The 19,494-nt window shown below is 34.1% G+C and overlaps 1 protein-coding gene across 2 annotated transcripts in view; it reads right to left on the bottom strand.

Annotated features, from left to right (window-relative positions):
- Positions 1-19,494, bottom strand: part of NR2C1 (nuclear receptor subfamily 2 group C member 1) — a 40,464-nt gene that overhangs the window by 2,157 nt on the left and 18,813 nt on the right. For both annotated transcript variants that reach the window (XM_045553219.1, XM_045553221.1), the window contains exons 9-13: positions 17,967-18,132; positions 12,253-12,374; positions 5,258-5,397; positions 2,226-2,363; positions 292-397 (exon numbers count right to left, since the gene is read on the bottom strand). In XM_045553219.1, the coding sequence (XP_045409175.1) occupies positions 292-397; positions 2,226-2,363; positions 5,258-5,397; positions 12,253-12,374; positions 17,967-18,132 (672 nt within the window). The remainder of the gene's footprint in view (positions 1-291; positions 398-2,225; positions 2,364-5,257; positions 5,398-12,252; positions 12,375-17,966; positions 18,133-19,494) is intronic.

Genomic DNA, 19,494 nt, shown 5'->3' with positions numbered 1-19,494 from the left:
ACATGAGTTCACAGTCAGGCTCTACCATTTATTGTGTGAACTTGAGCAAGGTACTTAACCTTAACCTCTTTGTGCTGAAGTTTGCTCTTACATAAAATGTGAGAATTGGATAAAATATTACATTCAAACCACTTGGAACAATGCAATATTAATTTTTATAGCATCTGCTATCTCAAAGGTCAAAGTTGCCTAAAACATTTAATTACTCTTAGAATAGAAAATAATGAAACAACAGATTCACAAAGGTTTTTAATTGAATTTAATTTTATAGTATATCTAACTTCTAGATACCTGTAGGTGTCATCTGGATACGTTTTGGTTATATAATCTTGGAATTCCACATATGCCTTTTCCTGAAATTTCTCAATCTGTTCCATGTTTTCTAGGCCTGGATGATCTGAAACATTAAAGAATATATTGTTACTCTAGTTCTGAATGCTCATTTAAAGGGACAGGAAGAGTAGTTCATTCAAAAAGAAGCCTCATCATATAATGTGTGGCTCTTTCATTCCATAAATATTTATTGAGCCTGCTTACTATATATCAAGTACTACATTTTACATATGTCACATATATCTATTCTAACATCTAATAACAAATGAGACCACTGGGTGTTACCAAAATAAATAGCTTTCCCTCTGTTTCCAAAAGTGGTGAAAGGGATTTTGATCATTTTGCTTTTTACAGCAGTGAAAGCTAAAATGACTCAGCTTAGTTAAAAAAAAAAAATTTTAATCCATCAAATATTTGCACATTATACTCTATACCATATTTTCATAAGAAAAAAATCCCACTATTACTATGTAAAAGGTATGTAAAAATTATGAAACCATGAATATTATCTCTATCAGAAAAATTATAACACAAAAATATGAAATTATATAAGCATTTCATTGGTCATTATAACATTTCACAAAAATGGAAACATTAAAAGAACTTCATAAAAATTATGCCTAACTTAAGAAATGTTAAAAAATATGAAAAGCTCTGTTCTCATAGATGAAAATAAAAAACAAATAGAGAATATTAAGTAAAATAAAATTACATTATAATTCTAACTTCAAGTCTATATTCTTTCAATTTTCAACTAACGAAAATGAAGGTGGCAAATTGTGATAAGAATGGAAACACATGTTATTAACTCATGGGAAACATTAGAAAAAATCGTACAAAAAAGTTTTCATGATCTTACTGGTATCGGCACTGAGGCAAAGAAGGTTTCCTTAGATAATTTTATTATGATGCACAGGAACAGAAATACATATCAAAATGAAAAGTCAATTTTGCTTATTCAGAAATTGATCATTGAGGGCTGTCATTTTAATAAACAAGCAGGAAAATAAGAGGCCCATTTTTCTATTTGTTGGTAACTCTAATAAGATGTTTGGAAATTTAACCCATTAACATAGCAATACTCATCTCTCAGTCTACCATTTAATAATGCCTAAAAGAATATACCTAAGGATTCAAATGTTGATGTGAAAACAGAAATTAAAGGTCTGTAATGTCATTTCACTGATTTCTTAATTTCCTTTTCATGCTCAGATAAATGTCTAACATCTTTAAAATTCACCAATTTAAAGTATACAATTCAATGATTTTTAGTATATTCAGAGAGTTGTGCAACCATCAACACAATCTGGTTTTCAAACACTTCCGCACTCCAAAAGGAACTCTCTACCCATTAGTAGTCACTCCCCATTCTACCTTTCCTTAGCCCCTGGCAACCACTTATCTATTTTGTCTCTACAGGTTTGCATATTTCATATACATGGAATAAAAAAATATGTGGTCCTTTCTGACTGCCTTCTTTCACTTAGCAGAATGTTTCCAAGGTTTATCCATGTTGTAGCATGTATGAGAATATCATTCCTTTTTAAGGCATAATGATGTTCTATTGTATATATATATATTACATTTTGTGTATTCATTCATCTGTTGATGGTCACTTGATTGTTTCTACTTTTTGGCTATTACGAATAATGCTGCTATGAACATTCATGTACACATCTTTGTGTAGATATGTATTTCCATTTTTCTTGGGCTGACAGGAGTGAAACTGCCGGGTCATAAGATAACTGCAATATTTAACATTTTGAAGAATTACTAAGCTTTTTTCCAAGACAACTGTACCATTTTACATTCCCACTGTAAATGTATAAGGGTTCCGATTGCTCCACATCCTCAAACATTGTATGTTAAATAAAAAGTAAATATTTATATACCTGGACTGAAGAGTACTATTGCCTTCAGGTAGGCATATTCATATCCATCAATGCAGAGTTTAACCATGCTGTTACAAAATTCCTGTAGTTTGAAGATGTGCTCCATCAATAATTTTCTTCTTTCTGTTGACATTTTATCTTTAAAAACAAACAAATGCTTCTAGTTTTTGTCTAAAATGTATGACTATTTTCATGCAATATCACTAATTTCCAGCTTTGAATATAACCAATGCATAGATATTTAAAATTTGGTATCTCCATAATTATAGATGAAACTAACTATCATCTTCAGATATTATTCATTCCAGAAAAACAAGATATACAGCTAGTAACGGGCAGAGAGAAGAGGAGACCTGAAGATGTAAGCATTAGGGGAATTGCACAGGAGAACACGTAGGAGCAGGGTATCAGCAGAGATCAACCCGCGAGAGGCTTGGAGTCCAGAGAGAAGGGTAAATGGAGCAGTTCATTTCTCCCTCCCCCACGTCTCCAGCAGTCAGTGGGCTCCTGAGCTGCTGGAGAGCAATTCTACCCTCACAAACCCAAAAGCTACTGCCACCAGTAAACTGGGAGCTTCTTGAGGATGAAGCACCAGACTGTTGGTGCTCTCGGGCTCACTTCCCAACACCACAGACCCTAGCCAAGAAGGCAGGTACCATATTGCTTCTCCACCCACTGTGCACCGTTGTCCTCCCCAAACGGCTTCAGCCTCTCAGTTTTCATCTTGCTACTGCCCACACAAACATTTTTCAACTCCAACTGAGACTGTGGAAGCCATGGAGAGCTAGTGGAGAGCTAGTCCCGCGGTATCTGCGTAACCCCAAAGCCTGGACATTCTGGGTATTGTATTTTAAATAAGAATCTAAAATTCTGGAGAGGGGGACAGAGATGATGAGAGAGCTAGCTTTCTTCCACTCAGACCCTTTTCCTCCTCTTTCCCTACCCCACCTATGGCTGCTGAGAGATGGATGGGCCGGGGGTTGCAGAAACTGCTTTTTCTCTCGGTTGTTGCATCCACCATACTGGGGCTCCCACAGAGTGTGGGGCTCAAGTCTTTCTGGACTCTGTTTCTCACCTTCCTGACCCCCACCTGTGACTGCTAAGAAAGATAATTGAGCCACTGCGCTGAGGCTTCAGTAGATAGTGGGGTTCAGGCCTTTCCTCTGGGGGTCCTGCAGTAGACCCAGGGGTGTTTGGACTGTGAGCTCCCTGCCTGCTGCCCTCTCTGGTGCAGCTTGCCCAGCGACTCCATCAGGATGGGACATACCCGGAGGTGGGGGGACATCAAACCTGCTTAGGCACCCCATGGGAAACTTGGGACCAATGTGCTTCCAGCTGGCATGGTCAGGGACTGACCTTTGGGGACCCAGAGATGAGCCACAGGCCAGATCCCATACCCCAAGATCTTAGTCACATTCCTCGGGGACAAGGATGGGAGATTTGTGATTGGGCGAGGCCACTATGGACCCTTCCTGGTGACTCTGCCTGGAAGCTCTCACCACTCACAAAAATTAAATGATCTGCACCTCTTACCACTTACGAAAATTAATTCATGATGGATAACAGACTTAAACCTAAGGCACAAAACTATAAGAATTCCAGAAGAAAATGTTGGAAAAACTCTTGTAGACATCAGCCTAGGCAAAGAATTTGTGAAGACAACCCCCAAAGCAATCACAGCAACTACAAAAATTAATAAATGGGACCTGATTAAATTGAAAAGCTTCTGCACAGCCAAGGAAACAATCAATAAAGAGAATAGACGACATACAGAATAGACGACATACAGAATGGGAGAAAATATTTGCATGCTATACATCTGATAAACCAGAATCTACAAAGAACTCAAGCAAATCAGCAAGAAAAAAAAAATCAAACCACCCCATTAAAAAGTGGGCAAAAGACATGAACAGAGCTTTTCAAAAGAAGAGAGACTAACAGCCAAAAAACTTATGAAACAATGCTCAGTGTCTCTAATCATCAGGGAAATGCAAACCAAAACCATAATGAGATATCACCTAACTCCAGTGAAAATGGCTTTTATCAAAAAGTCCCAAAACAACAGACACTAGCGTGGATGCAGAGAGAAAGGAACACTCACACACTGTTGGCGGAACTGTAAACTAGTACAATCTCTATGGAAAGTGGTAAGGAGATACCTCAAAGAAGTAAAAGTACTCCTAACATTTGATCCAGCCAACCCACTATTGGGTATTTACCCAGAAGAAAAAAAGTCATTTTATCAAAAAGACATTTTCACTTGAATGTTTACTGCAGCACAATTCACAATCACAAAGATGTGGAATCAATCCAAGTGCCCATCAACAGATGAGTAGATTAATAAAATGTGGTATATGTATACCATGGAGTACTACTCACCCATAAAAAACAATGGAGAACTAATACCTTTTGTAACAACGTGGATGGAACTGGAGACCATTCTTCTAAGTGAAGTACCGCGAAAATGGAAAAACACCATGTATACTCTCCAATAAGTTGGAACTAATTGATCAACACTCATGAGCACAATATGGAAGTAAAACTCAACGGAAACCAAGCAGGTGGAAGAGGGGAGGTGGAGATGGATAAATTCACACCTAATGGGTACAATGCACACTATCTGGATGATGGGCACACTTATAACTTTGATTCAAACTGTACAAAAGTAATTCACGTAACCAAAACATTTGTACCTCCGTAAAATAAAAAAAATAAACCGTCAGGGGTAAAGAGCAATGTAATTATGCCAGGGATTAAATCAGTATTTAAGGCTAATTTTGACACTTGCCTTGAGCAACAAAAGTTGGAATGAATTAAGCAGGCAGGTTGAAAGCATTAGTGAAAGCACACTGAAATCCTAGACTCTAATGGGAAACACTTTCCAGTTAGGTGAAAAGTGTCTGGAAATAGAATATACTTTCCTTTTCTATGCTTAAATAAAAATCTAATTAAGTATTTAAGTAAAAAAAATTTTATAAAATTGACACCTCCTCGTATATCCTGGAAAAGGTAATAAATAGGGTGCTTTTTACCTTGTTGAAGACTATTGTGAAGATAATTGACAAATGTTGCTAATATAGTTGCTACATTCATTACTTGCCAGCACTGGGCAAGACCAAGAGTAAAAAGTTCATTCCAATAAGCTTTCACCAATGATATGCTGTTTTCTTGCCTATTAAAAACAAAAACAAAAGCATAAATCAGATATTAAAGTGAATTTTATAAACTTTACAACTGATCCCTATATTTAAAAACAAAACACTAAAATTACTCTAGAAACACCAAATGTGCATGCATTTGATAAATTCTGTGTTTTGTATATATAGCTGATAGCAATTAATGAGGAATGCTTAGAAATTTAAATACTAGCTAGCTTGTTATCAGCCAGTTTATAAGAGCAATTACAAGCAATATTTCAAACTAAAAAAGTTGAGGCTTTAATCTCACACTCCATGGAAATGGAATAAAAGCATATTTTAAAAAACCTTTCTCAAGCTTTCTTTTGCTTTGATTGCAAGTATATACATTTTTTTTTTTTTAAAAAAGGGCAATTAGAATTATTACAGTAGTTAAGTAACCCATTTCATGGGAGAAATGGTTCATTCTATAAGTTATGTTTCAGGTGAGACATAAGCATTCCTATAAATGAAATAACCAGGATTTTAAACAAGAGATAAGAAAGGTCAAAAGTCCTTTCTTGAATTTCAGAATAAGAATCTCAGCAGCATAAAAGAGCAGGAAAAAAATATTAAAACAGGAGTCAAAGCACCAGGGTTTTAAGACCACTTATCCATTTGAAATTAGGTAAATAAGCTTCCCAGGTCTCAGGCTGCTTAACTATAAACAATACAGAGATACTATATATTTTATATCTTGCTTAGAGGTATTAAGAGGTGCAAATTTAAGAATTAGCTGGGTGTAGTGGCATATGCCTGTAGCTCCAGCTACTCAGGAGGCTGAGGTGAGAGGATCCCTTGAGGCCAGGAGTCTGTGGCTGTACTGTGCCATGATCACATCTGTGAATAGCTGCTATACTGCAGCCTGGGAAACACAGTGAGATCACAACTCAAAAAAAAAAAGGAAGAAAAGAATGATGTAAATAGGCCATACATAAAGTATATGCCAGGCACTGTCCTAGGCACTAGAGAAACAGCAATTAATAAGATGGATTAATTCTGCCTTCATGAAAGAGAAGGGAAACATATAATTTCAAGTGTTCTACATAAAAAATATATACACATATCTATGATTATATATACACTAAGTTAGTTTCAGGTAATAAAAATTCTACATTACTATAAAGTAGCACAATACATCAGAAAATGGGGAGGGGTTCAGGTAAGTGGTTAGAGAAGGCATTTCTGAGAAGGTGACATTTGAGTCATTTCAGTAGAGAAAGATGGGAAAGAAAAAAAAATGATCTAGGGCAATAGTATTCCAGGAAGATGGAAGAAGAAGGGCAAATGTGCCAAGGTGAGAATGAGCATATAACAGGTGTTCAATAAAAATTGTTGACTGAATTATTAAATGCTATCCTATCTTCTCAGAATCTCCTTTCCCCACCTTGTTTTCCCAGTTAATACCTATTGATGCCTTAAAATATAGCACAGAGCTCATTTTCTCAAATAAGTATCTTACTACATTCCTCTTCCAACATAGTTAATCATTCCTCTTTGGTGCCACCTATACACTTATATTTTATACTTATTTCATGGTATCCTAACTTACTGTTTTGGGGGTCTCTCATACTAGATTAAATCCTCACTGAAGGCGAAGACTCCCTTATGCATTTCTGTATCTCAACAAATAGTGGAGTACATGCCATACAGAAGAACTCCACAAATAATTTCTGGTCTTGGGGATACACAACAGGCAGAAGTGAGAACTTTGAAAAGACAAGCGTTAGAAAAGCTGTGAGCATGGGCCCTTACAATTAAGCAGTCTTTAAACCAAACCTGTATACTTTGTTAAAAATAAGATAACGAAACTATAAGAATTCTTTTCTTTCTCCCAAGAGATTTAAGTTGACAAGAACATGCTGATAGGAAATGAAATATGTACATCCTGATGAATGGTACTTAAATTTTTTTCTTCCTAATAAACCTTTAATATTAGAATAATCAGTGTGTTTACAGAAATCAACTCATTAAGAATCATAGCCCTTCTACCTTCAAATCAACGGAAGGGGGAAAAAGAGAAAAAAAAAGGAAGAAAATAAAACAACAAAAGAATCATAGCCTTCTTTATGGTATTACATTTTATTAAAGAACTGAACATACTTGAAGCAAATGCTAACACTACCAACTTAAGAGTCACAGAGAGTAATTTTTCTCACTTGGAATTATTCAGGTAAAATTTTAACTCCAGGCTGATCTCTTTTTTATTATCTGAGAGAATTACTTGCCATAAGACACTGGATATTAAAATCAATTTGAAAGTAAAATTTAAATGCAAAGAAAACCAGTAATTAAAAATCTCCATATAGAAAATATTTAAAAATATAAATCTCAAACAAAATCAAAGAAAATGCACATCTTCTTAGATCCAGAAATTCCACTTATAAGAACTTATTTTATTTACTTGCTTATTTAAAAAAATTTTTTTAGAAATATGGTCATACACCACATAACGATATTTTGGTCAATGACATACTGCATAACCAATAAGATTATAATACCATATTTTTACTGTACCTTCTCTATGTTTAGATACACAAATATTTACCATTGTGTTACAATTGCCTACAATATTCAGTACAGTACCATGCTGTACAGGTTTGTCTTAGGTTGGCAGCCTAGGTGTGTATTAGTAGGTTGTACCACCTAGGTTTGTGTAAGTACACGCTATGATGTTTGCACAATGACAAAATTGCCTAACAATGAATTTCTCATAATGTATCCCTGTCGTTAAGCAATGCATGCCTATAACATGATTGTATGAACGTAGGCAAAAATATATGAAATGCTATAACACATATTGTAACATTGGATATAATAACAAAGAAAACTGGCAACAATCCAAATGTCTACTAATAAGGGATGAGTAGGTAAATTATAATAAATCCATAAAAAGGAATACTAGATAGTCATTAAGAAAAACTGAGTAAATGTACATGTGCTGACATAGGAAGCAGTCTTTAATATAAGTGTAAAGAGCAAGGCAAAGAATAGGATGTGTAAAAATGTGTATGTATTTGTTTATTAAATATGGCATGGAAAAAAAATCTCGTAGGACACCAAAGTGTTAACAGTGGGGTTAATTACCTTTGGAAGGCGAGGTTTTACTTTACAGGTCTACACTTCAGTATCACTTTAAACATGAGGAAAAAGTTAAAAGCAAACATGAAGGAAAAGTTAGAAGCAATTCAGTTCTCACCTTTACCTCTGACTCTGAAGCTTTAAGGAGGAAACAGCTAACCAAGGTAGTTAACTAGTGAACACAGGAAAGGAAAAATAACTAAAAAATCAGAGCTGGCTTATGCTACACACCTCCTCATAAGAAAGTACCTTGACATTGTTGGGAAGGCTCAGAGAAAAAGTTACAGAGTATCAATGCAGAGGATGAGAAACACCAAAATTATTACTAATGAAAAAAGATTTAAGTGCTAACAGAAGAATAAACTATCGGATTATTTTGTTTTCAAAGGAAAAGTGAAAAAGCTAATTGTACAAATCAATTACAGAAAGATATCTATTTACATTTTCATCCAAAACCCAAACTCCAAAACCCTCATAATATAGCTAGCTTTGTTGTTCAGATGTGTTTAAAAAGTTCGTTAGGTTAAGAAAGAAAAACTGCAAGCCCCCTTTAAAAAGAAAGCTCCTAAAAGAATGAAGACAAATGACCATGTATTATGTACTTTGTAGCAGGCACTGAGTTAGATAAATTTATATTCATTATCTCACCTAAGTGGCATAGCTCATAAGCAAGAGGTTTTTTGCCCCTAATTTACGAAACTGAGGTTCATTTAGGTAACTCAGTCCAAAGACACAAAAGCCTGCAGATGAATAAAACCAGAGTTTGAACCCAGGTAGGTGGTTGAAGTCTATACTCCTTTATAAATCATTAGACAATTTAGCAAGTAAATGCTAAAGTCAAATTTCTCAGTATAGATTTCCCCATTTAAGGTATTCTGGGATGGGAAGAGCACATTTACTACCCATTTTTCCTGTTAGGAAAACAAAATAAATGATTATTGTAGTCTAGTCACATTATACTACCTATTTTCAAAACATCTTTCCTTTAAGAAGCAAAAGGAGCTAGGTAGAGAATGTAGTTAAGGTTATCTGTCAGCAATCAAGAAAGCAATGCAAGTGTTAAAAAAAAAAAGCATTAAGTTGCTTAATAGTAAATATATCAATTTCTTTTACAATAGGTATAGGTATTTTTCTCTGCTGTACTATATTGTTAATGTTTATTAACACATTAACTGCCATATGAGTTGTATTTAACTCATGCTAGTTTTGAGCCCAGGGCCTCATGAAGCATATGTAACTCACATGTCTCTTCACCTTGGGAGTGGGGAGAACTATTTTTCAAGTTTCATATATTAATAACTCATTCACAGAAAACAATAAAAAATTAACAAATTTTCATTAAATTAGGATTGTTTTGTTTTTGAAGTTTTTATTTTATTTTTGTAATAAAACACCATGGCCTCAAGGAAAAAATCTTTTTTCTAGTGTGGCAATGTGTCAGAATATGTATTAATATTCAGGACTCACAATTACAGATTAGATCATTGTTTATGCTATTTACTTTGATAAAGAAATATGACTTTTAAGGAGTATCAATGAAGAGGATGAGAAACACTAAAATTATTACTAAGGAAAAAAGATTTAAGTGGCAACTGAGGAATAAATTACTGGATTATTTTATTTTCAAAGGAAAAGTGAAAGAGTTAATTGTACAAATTAATTACAGAGAGATATCTATTTACATTTTTGTATAAAACCAAAACCCAAAAACCCTCAGTATAGTTAGCTATGTTGTTTAGATGTTTTTAAAAAGTTCATTAGGTTAGGAAAGAAAAACTGCAAGCCGCCTTTAAAAAGAAAGTTTCTAAAAGAATGAAGACTGTACTATATTGTTAATGTTCATAAAAATATGTATATAGGACTCATAATTAGAGATTAGATCATTGTTTATATTTATTTTGATAAAGAAATATGACTTTTCCTCAGGGAAAAATAATCAGTGATATGGAATAGACTCACAAAGTTATAGCAAGCATGGCATTTGTTTCAGTGGTACTTTAAAAGATTCAACTTTTGTGCTTAGCATAATCATGCCAAGTACCCTCCACTACCCCTGCAACAGAATCTAACATTACCTATATAGTCACTTACTTACATTATACAGGAAGAACTTAAGACCAACAACTGAATTCCTCTAAGTATTAAAACTATGAATCTTAAACAGAAAATCAACACCCTTGTAAAATACAGAAGCCTTATAAAATACAAATGGTACAAACCTATTGTTCCCTTTGATTGAAGTAAGTGATCAAAACAAACCTGACTTTTAGAACATGATTAATGTTGCTTAGCTGTATCTCTCTGTAAAATCAGGCCTTTGTTATTAACTTTTGTATTTAGAGATGAAAGTGCAACCAATGGCAGTTTCTAGATTTAGAATAGTTTTTATTTCCACATAACAGAATTTCTCCATCATTAGCACTTAGTCCTCATCCATCTGATTAGGTCAACATATAAATAAGATCTATAAATTATCTAGACACGGATAAGAGGAGTTTGTTTAATAGCCTTGATTGCTAGATCAATAGTTATTTTAATCACAAAGAATCCTGTGGCTGTTACATTGAAACTGATTTTCAATACAGATAATGTGGCTGCCAATATAAAATTAATTATTTTATAACCGGAAACCTCGAGCTTTATTTTAAAATTAATAAACTGCTAATATGCAAATTTACATTGTACCTTAATTTTTTCTAAAAAACATACTGGAGAAATTCTGAAAGCTGCATGTTATTTTGAGAGAAAAGACTAACAATAATTTTAAAGGTTAACCATTCTAAATCAGTCTTTTAGTCTATGTAGTGGTAATATGAGTATATGATTTAATACATGGTACATCTAACACTGATTAAAAAGCCAAATTATAATATTGAATATGCCTTTATTCAATTCTCTTTATGCCTTTTACAGTCATGACTCAGATGTTTCTTAGTTATATTCAAAATAGTCTCTAAGGATAAGGGATGGGCAATTATTATTCCCATCTGGCAAATGGGAGAACAGATATACAGGACATGAAAGTGAATTGTTTACAAAATCATACTGGTGAGTAGGGTCCTGTGAGTTGAATAAAAACATTCTGTGAGCTTAACTTTTTCCATTGTCCTGCCTCTTTAAACCAGTTACTTTAAAGCAATCTAAACAAATTTGACAAAACTTTAGGTAAAGCTTGGGTTTCTTATAGTAGACCATTTTCCATTTCATCTGATTGCTTCAGAACAGAATACAGATGTACTCTTTAGATTTAGACCAAACCTCTAAATCATTGTAGGAAATACTAACAGGGGTTCACATTTTTCTTTCTTTTTTTCTTGAACCAAATGATTAGAAAACAATTATCTCTATTTTTAAACATAATCAATGTAAGCAAATTTCAGCTCCTCGGTAATCCCTGGGATGAATGCTGAAACAGCAGTGCTGGAAGGAAAACAACAACCGAGGGCATTCCTATAGATTCTATCTTTGAGCCAATGAAAGACAGGGCCTATTACAATATAATATAACGGTCTATCAATTTAACTTATTATATTCTATCCAAATTGTTAACTAAGTCAAACTATGAAATATGGATACTCTTCCACACAAAAATAATGTAGAGAAAATAATAGTTAGCTGCCATAATTTGTCATATAAATGACACAATTTAAAATTATAATGTTATACCATTTTTTTCCTTTAATGCAAATCCTCCCAAAATAAAAGTTCTTGCTTAATGTACATTTGTGCTACAAAATCACGTTTATATTCAAGGACTTCAAAACACTCACCCTAGAGCCTGGAAAGAAGGAATCGAAAGTGCCCAGTGCATTGATAAGAACAGCAGTCTGGAGGCAGACTCCCCAATGTAGTGCACATTCAGGTACTCAGGCATAGGAGAAGGCATGGTGAGCTAGTATGAACAGGGATTTAGGTAAATTATCTTGTGACTGAAAGTTTTAAATTACTATTTCTTTGAAAAAGTTGAATGTAAACATAACACATCAAATATTATATGAATCTAAATTATTCACAAAAAAGGCAAATCTTGAAATAATCCAAATCACTGGATTTTATAGCTAACAACAGGCTTAGACTAAATAAGCAGACCATAGTTCTAACAAAGCAATATTCAGACAAGCAGAATCTCACTTAATATCAACCATAATATTATCTGGTTGTGTTTTTAAAAGTTACTTTCTTTCTTAGTCAAAGAATGTTTTTCACCTTCCCTCCTTCCCCCTCTCTCCATTAACAATGGCATACAACAAATTTAGTTTAACGAGAAATCCTGTATGCTAACTGTTCCTTTCATTTAGCCTATGAGATTAACAAATTCCAATACTTACAGGGCCAGGAGAGCAAGGAGTGAAATAGGCTTTCTGGTACCAACTGGGGAGAGCATACTCCCAGATAAAATCCTGACTTGAACTTAGCATAATGAAAACATACAGAAATTTGGGCTCAGCGACTGCCAGCTCTTTCAGTTTTTCAAAGAGCATGTTCTGTGAGAAAATTGGTACTGAATAAAAAAGTATCTTCAAAAATATTCTGCAGATAAAATATGTTTGTGGACATACCACTTGCCGGCTATCAGTTTGTACTGCTGACCTTAAGCAGTTTTTTAAAGTTTAAAGAAAACTTTTACTACTACAAATGAAATGTAATTTCACCTATAAGAAACATTTTTCATCTTTTTTTTTTGGAGGGTCTCACTCTGTTGCCTGAGCTTGAGTCCAGTGGCATCATTATAGTTCAGTGCAACCTCAAATTCCTGGGCTCTAGTGATACTCCTGCCTCAGCCTTCCAAGTAGCTGGGACTACAGGCACATGTCACCACGCCCGGCTAATTTTTCTATTTTTTTGTAGAGACAGAGTCTTGATGTTGCTAAGGCTGGTCTTGAACTTCTGGCCTCAAGCAATCCTCCCACCCTGGCCTCTCAAAGTGCTAGGATTACAGGTGTGAGCAACCGTGCCTAGTCTACTTTTTAATTACCGAAATGATCAATAGTATCAAGTATAGTGAGGATAGAGAAAAAAAGTACTCACATACTACTGACGGTGGGTAAACTGGAGAGCAATTTGGTTGTCATCTACCAAAATTTAAAAAATAAGTATACTCTGTGACTTAATAATACCACTTCTAAATCTCTATTCCAGCAAAATACTTGCACACATGCACAAAAAAACATGTATAAAGATGTCCACTGCAGCTATACTTCTAACAGTGAAATTAAAAGCTTGCAATGATCCAAATTTCCATCACTAGAGAAAATAAACCATGTTATAGAATACCCTATAAACATTAAAATTAGTAAGATAAATGAGACGTAATGGCATAGAAAAAACATCTTTGAGACATCTCAGTGGAAAAAAATGGCAAAATAGTACATAGAAAACTCAATTTATGTTAAATAACACGTATAGTGTTTATGTATGTATGTATATATATCTACGTATACATAAAAAGGATAGAAGGAAAACACACTACATAGTTAACAGCGGCTACCTCTTGGGTAGGGTAGGTGGATGTGCCTATATGTATTTTTCTGGGGATGAATATACACACATACACACATATATAACTTTCATCAGATTCTGAAAGGTGTCAACCAGACCAAAAGGTTTTCATCAAAATGATATAAAAGTTGTCTAGAAATGTTAGATAAAAATGTAAAAAAACAACAAACTGCCTTTGTTCAGTATTAGCCACAAATGGTTTAAGAATGTTTTAGAAATGCTTATTAGAGTAGTAAATTAAAATACAATTATTTAAGACAATTTCTAAGAGAATTGTAGGCAAGCAAATATCAAACATCTAAATGTAATTATTAGGATGCAACTCTTTCTACATATGAGTATATATATATTAAAAAAACTTGGGAACTTTTTCAGAATTGTCCAAGGTGAGTAGGTAAGAAAAAAAAAGCCCCCAAAATTAGGGGAATTATCAACAATTACCGGTTTCAAGGGCAAGGGATAAGTTACAAAACAACAAAAAAAGGATATCCTTTGCTAAATAGTTTTAAATTGCCTTTTCATTAACAAAATACTTATACAAAAATTAGATATAATGGTTTTGATTTATACAACAATGGTGGCAGCTGAAACCTTTCTTCTGATTTAATCATAAAATAAAATAATTTGTCATACACACAAAAGGAACTTATTTAAAATATTAGCTACACCATGCTGCATTATTTTATAGAGAGGAAATGTTTCATAATTTGTCTGTTTTACATACTTAATACACCTCCTAACATTATGAATTAGAAAACTAAAGAAACAATAATCTATTCAGCAAGTCTTTTAGAACAGCGGTCTCCAACCTTTTTGGCACCAGAGACTGATTTCATGGAAAACAATTTTTCCACGGACTGGGGGTGAGGGGTAGGGTGGGTGTCATGGGTAGGCAGGGCATTGGTGTGGAGCTCAGGTGGTGATGGGCAGCCCAATTCCCAACAGGCCACAGGCCAACAGTGGGCCAGGGCCTAGGGATTGGGGACCACAGTTTTAGACTGAAAAGACAAAGATTTCTTCCTAGAGAAGGTGAGCTCCTACAACAAAGATGTTAAAGCTTCCCCCAAATGCCTGTGGAACTTTAGGTTTACAAATCAAATTATACATATTTTTTCAAATTAAAAAAATTTAGTATGAGAGCTGAATTTTTAAAGAGTACTGACAACAACTAAACCTGACCAACCTATTTTAGAAGTTGTTACCTGCTTTTACAATTGTCTTTCTATAACAGTTCCTTACTGAATTCTGATAACAGCCTGCATGATACATCTTTTAAAAAATCATCTGACTTGAGTTAGGAGATCCAGATCCTACTTCCAACTTTTCACCAATTACTTGTATGGCCATAGGTTGTATATACATTCAGTAACCATTTACTTAAAGTTCACAGCTAAGTGCTATTGTCTCAGCAGAGGAATAAAATGAAAACTGAATGAGCTACAGAAAGGGCTAAAAAAGAAAATGACATGCATGAGAAACAATAGGCAATTGGATTAGAATGTGGCAGGACCTAAAAGGTCAAGTTATAGAGACTGAACTTAATCCCACACAGACAAGGGGAAGCTATTAACGACTTATAAGTAGCAGAGTGACATAATTACGTTGATTTTTAACAAATATCATGCTGGTACCAGTGCACAGGACAAGACAGAAAAGAGAGCCTGGAAGCAAAGCTATTACTGTAATGGTTCAAGAAAGAATTTAAAAGGCCTAAAATATGGCAATGGAAATGGAGAGGAGGGGAAAATTCAAGTAATAGAATAGTTAAGATTCAGCTATGGAATGGAGGGGGAGCAAGACATGAGGAACATGAAGACCACCCCCAAGTTGCAAACTAGGACTGTGATTCTAACATTGAGAGAATAAACACAAGAGAGTAACAGTTTTGGAACTCATCTCACTTCTGTTGCATATACTTATTTCTAAAGTGGGAATACTGTCTATCTTATGAGGAAATTTTAAGAATCAAGTGAAATAAGCTGTATGAAATCATGCCCAAAACTCTGAAGTTTAATAAAAAGGTAAATATTACTACTGTCCTTGATTTTTCAGAATCAAATTTCAAGTTTCATCGTTAGACTGTTTCTCCTTACTACCTAGATTGCTTTAAACAAGACACTGAAAATCTCTAAACTTCTTTCTTTGGACACAAAATGAGAATACAAATTCTAACTTCTTCAACAGAATGTGCTAAGGCTCAAATGAAAGAATGTATGTGAAAATATGTTGCAAACTACAGTGTACATAAAAATGCAATAGAGAAACAAAACGCTATTCGGCTTAGCAATTAAGATAGGACTGAGTTATTTGATTACAGATGCCAGGTCTTAAAGCCCATGACTAGAAAACCTTAATGAAAGAACTAACCATGAAACTACCAAGCTCTAAGAAATCACTGAAAAGTAAAACTCTTGACTTCACAGGGTTGGAAACAAGAATCAGAGAAAGAGCTGTTCTTTTCAGGAGAGTAAAGAACTTTATAGTGCTGACTCTGAGGATACCCAGAGCAAAGGAGATCAAAGGTGGAATGAAAACAGTCAATTCCAGAAGGAAAAAAGGGTCTACTTAACCTAATTCATCTTGCCAAAACATTTCAACCAGAATCAAAAATTTTGAGGACCAACATCAACAATACAAAAGGTGCACTACTTTTACTTTCTAAAGAGTACTCTGTCCTTTTTCCTTATAATGAGTCCTCTTTCTACATCTATCTCATTTTATCCTTCCTCCCATTTAAATCCAAAGGCAGAAAATAAAACTAAGAAAACAAAAGAATATCTTTTTGGAACAATGGGAAAAATAAAGTTTGTCTTGCTCCACCGTTGTCCATAGCTCCTACCATAATTCTTAAGGATAATACTCATTATTCCAATTACTTTTTCTAATAGTACACATAAAAAGTTTTCCTGTACAGTACAGATAAAACATTTCTATTTTTTTCCATGTAAGTTATCTTTAGTAAAATGTTACATAAAAATTGGTTTTACTGATATAACTTATTGACTATATCTAATTACATCAATTATTTAGTCATTGAGTTTTCAGGTCAAATTTTATAAATACAAATATTATCACATGCAAGTTTGGCCAATGTTACATCTATTTTGTGTTCATTATTTCTACCAGTAATACACATATCTATTTGCTAACTATGCATATTTTCCTAAGAAATTCATAGAATTTTATAATATATAGTAAAATTATGAGCAATCACCCTGTGGCATTCCAGGATTGCTATATATTATTAAGTGAAATTTCCTATGTACATTCAATAACTCTGTATACATCTTGCAGAGAGTGGTTAAAATGGACTGGTCAAAACAATAGGATCTTAATAGTGAGCATATCCCAGCTCTGGTCCAAACATTATTTGAATGACAAATCAAATAGCAGAAAGTGATTTTCTAGTCTTCCACATGTATTATTTCCATCATAAATAAATGTATTTAGGAGACAAAATAAATTACAAATGTACCTTCTCCAAATTGGCTAAAAACCAAAAGTTAAAATGTATTAAATAGTTTATAGGTCTTATAATAATGCTGAAAGCTAGCTAATTAGGATGATACATAACAAATGGAGTTTTTTGTCACTATTATGGTTAAGTATCTGGGTCTTAGAAATCGATTTACACTACAAGTACTAGCTAGGCATTGAACAAAAGCAGTGTGCATTTAGCACATCATGAATGCCAATACTTAAAAAAAAACCATATGTTCATACTCAGCTGGAAAAAAAAAACCTGATATGTTTAAATAGTAGGCAACTTTTATAGACTTAAATCCACTAATTGCTATTACAACTGATTTATAAACAGGATGGCTTTATTGAGCCAATACCTAATATAGCTAGCATGTTTTACCTGTTTGGAAATTCTATCAAGGATATTTCTGACTTTAAAAGCAGAAATATACTCTGATTATTGAAGGGAAGATCAAAATCAGATGATAACACAATATAAAAGTTAAAAAAAATAGAGAAATACCCTGAAAGCTACATGTGAATCGCTGAGAAGTGGACCCTCTTTTTCAATGCAATTTATGCTCGAATCTCCAGCAATCAGGTGTACACTTCCTTCCATGCCCTCTACTGAGCTCTGACAGGTTGTGCTTTCTCCAGGATTCAATGCTTTTGCGAGAGTATCAAATGCCCTATAAGGAGACATCAGAAGCTGTGAGCTTGGCCAATTTCCACAATAAAATGAAAATTCCACACAAAATTCTGGATTTCAGATTTAAGCCTAGGCCGGGTGTGGTGGCTCATGCCTGCAATCCTAGCACTTTGGGAGGCCAAGGCAGGAGGATCCTTTGAGCTCAGGAGTTCGAGACCAGCCTGAGCAAAAGTGAGACCCCGTCTCTATTAAAAATAGAATAAATTAGCCAGGTGTGGTGGCGTGTGCCTGTAGTCCCATCTACTGGGGAGGCTGAGGCAGGAGGATTGCTTGAACCCAGGAGTTTGAGGTTGCTGTGAGATAGGCTGACACCATAGCCCTTTAGCCCAGGCAACAGTGAGACTCTGTCTACAATTAAAAAAAAAAAAAAAATTAAGCCTAAAGAAAAGTTTAGAAAATAAAACTTTGGTGTATCCCTGAGCATTCTATTTCAGCTACATCTACAACTCTCTCCAAAAGCAACGAATTAAACTTCATATGCATAGTATGAAATGTTAGATTACCATAATAATCCAGGGAATTAAAATCTCTTTTAAAAATCTTGTATAAGCAAAGGGGAGAAAAATCCTCATGCTTTGGTATAAAAATATGCCTTTAAAAGTTAAATATTTGATACTCCAAGGTTATCAGTCCATTTATCTTATATATAGAAGTTATTTAGAAAGAAAAAGGGGAAAAACTTGACTTTACTGTATTGTACTCAATACAAAGTTAGGTCTTAATTTTATTTAAAAATTACGAGAATATTTTTAACTTGTGGTTACATTAACTGAATCTAACCTGTAAGAATCTGAGATTAGAATGATAAATAATAAATCAATGTTAGCAAATAATTATTCAAAATAGATCCTATTTTTCAATGATAGGCCTTCTGTAGTCCCTTAAAATCTCACAGTCAACAAAGCCGTTATCATTACTCTAAATGCAGCTTATTTGATATTTTATTATATTTTTCTTTTCTTTTTTTTTTTGAGATAGGGTCTTGCTATGTTGCCCAGGCTGGTCTCAAACTCCTGGGCTCAAATGCTCTGCCAGCCTCTGCCTCCTAAGTAACTGATACTACAGGCATGAGCCACTATGCCTGGTTTGTTTAACATTTTAAATGATAAACAGATACATGTGAAAAGCCTGAATAAATTTGGTTCCTATGTCCTAAGTATTAATTTTGAGAGAAAAACAGAATTCTGATACTCAAATGAAACTTAAAACTGTAGTTGATTCAGGTAAATCTCCTACATTTATTTTCATCACTAGAAGTTATCAACATGACTACTCAGACAAATGTTTCACTCTATATACACAGAAGATAAAATTTGGCAACTAAAATATTTGAAATGTCCAA

The sequence above is a fragment of the Lemur catta genome, chromosome 6, assembly GCF_020740605.2.
Source record: "Lemur catta isolate mLemCat1 chromosome 6, mLemCat1.pri, whole genome shotgun sequence".
NCBI classification, from domain to species: domain Eukaryota; kingdom Metazoa; phylum Chordata; class Mammalia; order Primates; family Lemuridae; genus Lemur; species Lemur catta.
Note: the sequence above shows the minus strand (reverse complement) of the source record. Positions and strands in the feature narration are given on the sequence as shown.